The sequence below is a fragment of the Dermacentor variabilis genome, chromosome 4 (genome assembly GCF_050947875.1).
Source record: "Dermacentor variabilis isolate Ectoservices chromosome 4, ASM5094787v1, whole genome shotgun sequence".
Taxonomy (NCBI): domain Eukaryota; kingdom Metazoa; phylum Arthropoda; class Arachnida; order Ixodida; family Ixodidae; genus Dermacentor; species Dermacentor variabilis.
The window spans coordinates 148,410,721-148,416,720 of record NC_134571.1 but is presented as its reverse complement, the minus strand read 5'-3'; the positions used below and the strand labels follow the sequence as shown (position 1 = coordinate 148,416,720).

The 6,000-nt window shown below is 46.6% G+C and overlaps 1 protein-coding gene across 1 annotated transcript in view; it reads right to left on the bottom strand.

Annotated features, from left to right (window-relative positions):
• Positions 1 to 331: 331 nt before the first annotated feature.
• The window catches only part of LOC142579891 (pyrroline-5-carboxylate reductase 3-like), a 43,331-nt gene continuing 37,662 nt past the window's right edge, over positions 332 to 6,000 (bottom strand). Inside the window, exon 6 of the mRNA XM_075690560.1 lies at positions 332 to 1,660. Coding sequence (XP_075546675.1) covers positions 1,481 to 1,660 — 180 coding nt within the window. The 3' untranslated portion in view covers positions 332 to 1,480. The remainder of the gene's footprint in view (positions 1,661 to 6,000) is intronic.

Sequence of the window (6,000 nt, the reverse complement as noted above, 5' to 3'; positions counted from 1 at the left end):
CGGTGTACTTCGGAGTGTGCGTGTGTGTTTGACGTCTGCGTCTCGCGTAAGTTATTCGCTTACTTCGACAATCATCTTCGATCTTTTCGCCAACGTTTTTTTTTAATTCTGTCCCATTGGAATGCCGCCGCGACGGCTGCGAATGAAACCTACGATCTTGTGCTTAGCAACCGAACGTCATAGTCAATTAGCCACTGTGGTGGGTAGCTTATTCACGGTTGGCACCCAAGTTGTTGATTTGTGTTGCAGTCGAGTAACATAATGGCGTACGGAATAATAGTTAGAGATGCGTGGACCGTACTTTGCATTATGAAAACAGTGACGCGTGAAGTGCATGAATCGTGTTTTTCTTTTATTTAAGACAAGAATGCACCTAGACACTCGCCATAGGTCTGACCGACCTCAATGTCAAATGATATGTAACCTCAGTGTGCATATAAAATGGTCTCTGATATCAAGTGGCCGCAGCGACTACATGATAGTCAGAAATATGATAGTACGCACGTACGCAATGGCGGGATTTTCTAATGCGCACATTAGATGCTGAAGAAATATTGCTGCAAATTTTAAAGCGCTCCAGTGAAGTAGAGAACAGCAAGATTTATTTTTCCTGCTGACATGGGTCGCGGGAACGAAGACAAAGTTCTTGCATTTTGCAGCATAAAACACTCTCATAATAGCAACAAAAACAGAAATCATGCATAATGTATAACAATAAAAACGTGTGCAGTATATATAATAGATAGAAATCTGCCAAAACAACGAAATATTATGGTCCTTACTCTGGTGCTTACGTGTGCATCATCTTTAGGCAGTATATGCATGCATAGATCTAAGAAGCGTGGGCACTTCGGAGAGTTAAATTTGTATTTGATTTAGTCCTTGAAGGTTCAGAGCATGACGACGCAAGTCATAGATTAGCAAAGATGTAAACAATGGGCTGTCTATAATGATAACAAAAACCACGGACGTGGCACAGCGGCAAACACCAACTTGCAATAAAATTTAATGTCTAGCTGCACAAGCGAGGCATCTTTGATGCTTGACATTAAAACCTGGCCGCAAAAGTCACTGAGAATATCCAAACTACCATGACAAAAGATTCTTACTTTGCACGCACAAAATCACTCTCCTCATGTACGCCATAATGGTCTCCTAAAGCAGGAGAACTGACTACATCGTGCCCAAGCCTTCACTGAACGCCTAGCATCTAAAGTAAAGAATCTGTACACGTTGAAGTACCGAACATAATGGCAAGACAAGACATTGGAACTTGAACTTCGTCTCGCACAAATCTTTGTGGCCATAAACGACCAGGATTCAAAAGAAACACGCGGAGTTATACACGCGTCTGGTGATACACGCTACAGCGCTGGATAAAGTTGGCGCTTGCATCATATTAGTCGCTGCGCCTATTCTACATTCAAGAGCGTGGTAAATGTACTCTCTGGCACTGGTCAGAGCCGTACGCATCGGTTGTTCAGTGGCGACCTCTGGCGGCCCTTGCGGTAGCCGCAGCGACGGCCTCTATGAGCGCTGCTCGGAAGCCAGCCTTCTCGAGCGCCCACAGACCTTCGCAAGTTGTCCCGGCCGGTGAACTCACGTCGTCTTTTAGCGAGCCTGGATGCCGCCCTGTGGACAGCACCATCTTAGCCGCGCCCTGCAGGGAAGCAACAAACACCGTCCGTTGTCGCTGTAACAAGCTTAAGCAGTACATGGGAACTTTGTTTCTCTTTCACTCTCTCTGTCAACATACGCTGTTAGCCGGGACGGCAAATATTGCAACTATTTGCCGCCAATGGCACTTGCTTATAGGAAAATCGCAGGCGTAACGTTAACGAACGAAAAAAGTCGCGTTCACAAAAAAAAACTAAGAGCTGTTGGTAGCCTAGTCAAGTTAGGATGACGAAGTGGAGATGAGCAGGGATCAACATGCCAAGGACAGATAATCGGCGGTCTGTTGTCGACAAAATGTACGTAACAATGCGAATAAAAGACGCTAGGAGAAAGAAGTGGAGTCGACCAAACCAGTGTTGACAAAGTGGTTGGACGTTTCGGAATCCATGCGGAAGCCTTGTTCACTGAGCTCACTGAGTGAAGAAGGAGTTCGTGAGGAAGCCGAAAAGTTCAATCCCATTGACCACGCCTCTTTGTCTTGTTTTGCTCATTTTGTTTTTAAATTGAATAGCTTTCTTTGGCGTTTTCACACTTTAGAAGACACTTCGACATGTTGCAAACATTCCTCATCTATAGGAGTGCTTTCAGGAGTGCAATATGAGTTCGGCACTTCACAAATATAGGGTCTTACGGTTATATTCCTTTTCAGCTAATTATAAAGCCTTCCTTGCAACGACGTCATGCCTAAAATTTAAATATGACAGGCCTAAAATTTAAAAATACCGATACGCATACTCGACATACTTCGTCGTAGTCCGTGCGTTGTTTTCAAACAAGTTACAATTTCCAAGCATTACATTTCAGCCTGACATCCATTTTAATTTATTTTCCTCAAATGGCAGTTGCTACACGCAAGCAGCTATGCCGCCATTTTGTATCCTTATCAGCATGTACTTGTGTCTTTTTTTCTGCATACTGTTTTAACTTTGCTACTTTTAGTTTGATTTATCATCTAGTGCACGATATGTCCTCGTACATTTAAATCTTCTATTTTTCATTGCAAACTCAACCTTCTTTCGTTTATTTATACAACGTATGTTTCTGCCTGCTCAGAGTGTGTACGTTAAAACCACAAATTTACCTAGGCTGTGGTATATCTCACATATTATAGTACATTGTGTTTATACTGTTATATTGTTGCTACAGTAAGCACTGAAATCCTTTGTGCTTGCGGACTTTTTTTTTTCTATGTGTAGTTGTACAGTGGACCGTTGCATGCTGCCTATGTGAGGGTGTTCGGGGACCTAGTTAAGCTGAGCAGCTTGTATGTAGCCTGAAGACCATCCAGATTTTCTCGGTGAAAATAAAACTTTAGCTTGTTTTCGTGGTCGGTACTTGGCAGGCAGTGTTTGTTGGCCGGAGGTTACAACAGCAAAAAGTGCAGACGCAAAGGACGCGCTCTCTCGCATTGCGCTGCCTGTTCGATACCCAACGCCGAACTGTCATAGCTCTCTGTGACGTACATGCTGTCAGTGCTGCCAACCTCCGAAGGCGGCTGTCTGCTAACTTGGTTTTAACTATTCCTGGATATCCCTAGATTGTTGCATGACGCGGTTCAGTTCTTAGCAGATCTTTTTCTTTTTTTGGCGCTTGAGTGTGTTATGCTAATAGACTGCAAATTTTATATTTATATTTATAGTTAATGTCACTCAAGTTGAAATGATGTCATAGTGCAATCTATTACGCTAACAACACAATTCCCCCTTACTTGAAGCGTTATTTAGTATAGTAGCGTAGTATAGTAGTATAGTAGTTTGAAGCGTTATAGTATTTATTTATGTATAATCATACATCGGTATGATTATACTTTGCTCTACATGCAAAAACAAAATCGGACAAAAAGAAAATGCAAGGCTGACACAAAAGCCTTACGCGAATTGTATGGGAGATGAGTGCCAGACCTCCCTTACAAAATGTAACGGTGTGAAAACAGCGTAAAACTTCACAACGTACACCAATGTAAAAGATGAGCAATAAATTTCTCTCACACGCTGTACAGTGACGCACCATCACCACGCCTAAGCGTTTACGCGTCGTTCGCAGCGAGGCACTCAGACGCGTAATTTTCATTTCATTTTTCATTTCCTCCATGCCTCACTCAAGCACGTCACCACTGGGAATTAAACCAAGGCTATTCCGTCCATAGACGCTTCCGAGTCTATTTTAGTTCACGATCTAGTCGGCTGCAATCAGCGCCACGACCGCCTTGTCGTGTTCGGTGCCCTAGAGGAGGAGGAGGAGGAGGAGAAACATTTATTAAAAAGAAAGGACAAGCAGGTGTCTTTCTGCTTGTGCGGGAGGCGCCCTTAGTCCAGGGCTCCTGCGGCTCTTGCTGTCTCCCGGGCCCGCCGCACCAGTTGCTGCTGGTTACGAGGGTCCGAACTAGTCAGCACGGCCTCCCACTGCTCGGGTGTGGGGTTGGGTATTTGCGCCTTCACGTTGGGGCACGCCCATGTGGTGTGATATAGGGAGGCGTAATCATTACAAAGGGGACATTTGTATGAATATAGTGTAGGGTGTATTGCGTGTAGTCTGCTTAGATGGGGGTATGTGTTGGTTTGTAGTTGTCGCCATGTTACGGCGTCTTCACGTGAGAGGGTCTTGTGTGGAGGCGGGTATTGTCGTCTGTTCAATCTGTGGTGTTGTAGTATGGCGTTGTATCGTAAAGGTACGGGCTCCATGGAGGCGGCCGTATCCCTCTCTTGTGGCGCCCGGGAGGCATGAGCTCGGGCTACAGCGTGCGCACGCTGATTTCCACGGAGGGACTCGTGTCCTGGAGTCCACACTATTTCAACGTCCGGCAATTGGGAGGCTTGTTTGAGGAGTCGGTGGGCTATTGAAGATATTCTGCCTCTCGCGTAGCTACGGCAAGCTGCCTGGGAGTCAGTAATGATTGTGACGTACTCGTTGGTCGTACTAGAGGTGATGGCCAAGACGATGGCTGTCTCCTCCGCTACGAGGGCGCTGGCAGTGCGGACCGTCACCGAGACCACCTCTTGTAGGTTACAGTCGACAACGCTGGCCGTCATGGCTGCCTTTTGGGGGTACTGCGCGGCATCTGTGTATAGTGTGGTGGGGAGACTGGCATATTTTGTCTGTAGAGTTTTTGCGCGAGCTTGGCGACGATCGGCATGATGTTCCGGGTGCATGCTTCTGGGGATAGGGGCTACCTTGATGTGTTCCCGTAAGTTGGGGGCCAGATGAATTGCTTGTTCGTGGCCTTTGCCGTGTGTGGGGTAGCCTAGGCGCGCTAGGACTGTCCTTCCTGTTGGTGTGAGGGCTAGTCGTTCTCGTTGGCTTGTGAGGTGGGCGTCTATAATTTCTCTTATAGTATTATGGACTCCTAGGGCTTCAAGCTTGAGTGTCGCTGTTCCTGGTGGTAGGCCGAGTGCTTGCTTGTAGGCTTTCCGAAGAAGTACGTCTAATTGATCAAGTTCCTTGGGAGTGAGGGGAAAGTACGGGGCAGCGTAGGCAATGCGGCTGATTATCAGGGCCCGGACGAGCTGTATTATGTCGTCTTCTTTCAGTCCGTATTGGTGATACGGCTGACCATTCGCATGATTTGGAAGGTGGTCTGCTTGAGACGTTGGATGGTGTATGCGCCTCCGCCGTCCTGTTGTATGTGGAGTCCTAGAATGCGGACGCGGTTTACTGTGGGTATTTCTTTGTCGTCGAGGGTGAGTGTGATTTGGGGTAGTTCAGTGAGTTTTCTTCGTGATTTCTGTCGAACGACTAATAGTTCTGACTTCTCGGGGGAGCACCGGAGACCACTTGTTTTTGCATATTGCTGGACGGCGTCGGTCGCTTGTTGAAGGGCGTCTTGTTTCTCTCCTTCGGAACCAGTGGTGGTCCAGATAGTGATGTCATCGGCGTATATTGCATGCCTGATTCCTGGTATTGCGTTGAGTTTCTCAGGTAATTTCATCATAGCAATATTGAAAAGGGTGGGTGATAGAACGGCACCTTGTGGGGTTCTTTTGCCCTAGGTAGTGGCGTGTGTCCGCATACGCCAAGATTTGCCCGTGCTGCTTTGTTTGGTGCTGCAGCACACGTTTGTTTCGCCAGTGGCATGTAAATGCCTATCGGGTTGCACAGCGCGGAGGGAACGACCAGAAAAAAACGAGACGACACGCAGAGCTCTCGTTCCCTCCGCGCTGTACAACCCGATGATCACGAACCAACAAGCCCAAATTTCCACTCTAAATGCTTACTTGAGAGTGCGCACACGAAATATAATATTTAATTAAGAGTGCGCACAAACTGTCAGCACAGCTAGAGGTAGGAACGGCGAAATCGCATGCAGCAACAGTACCTCGTTATCGA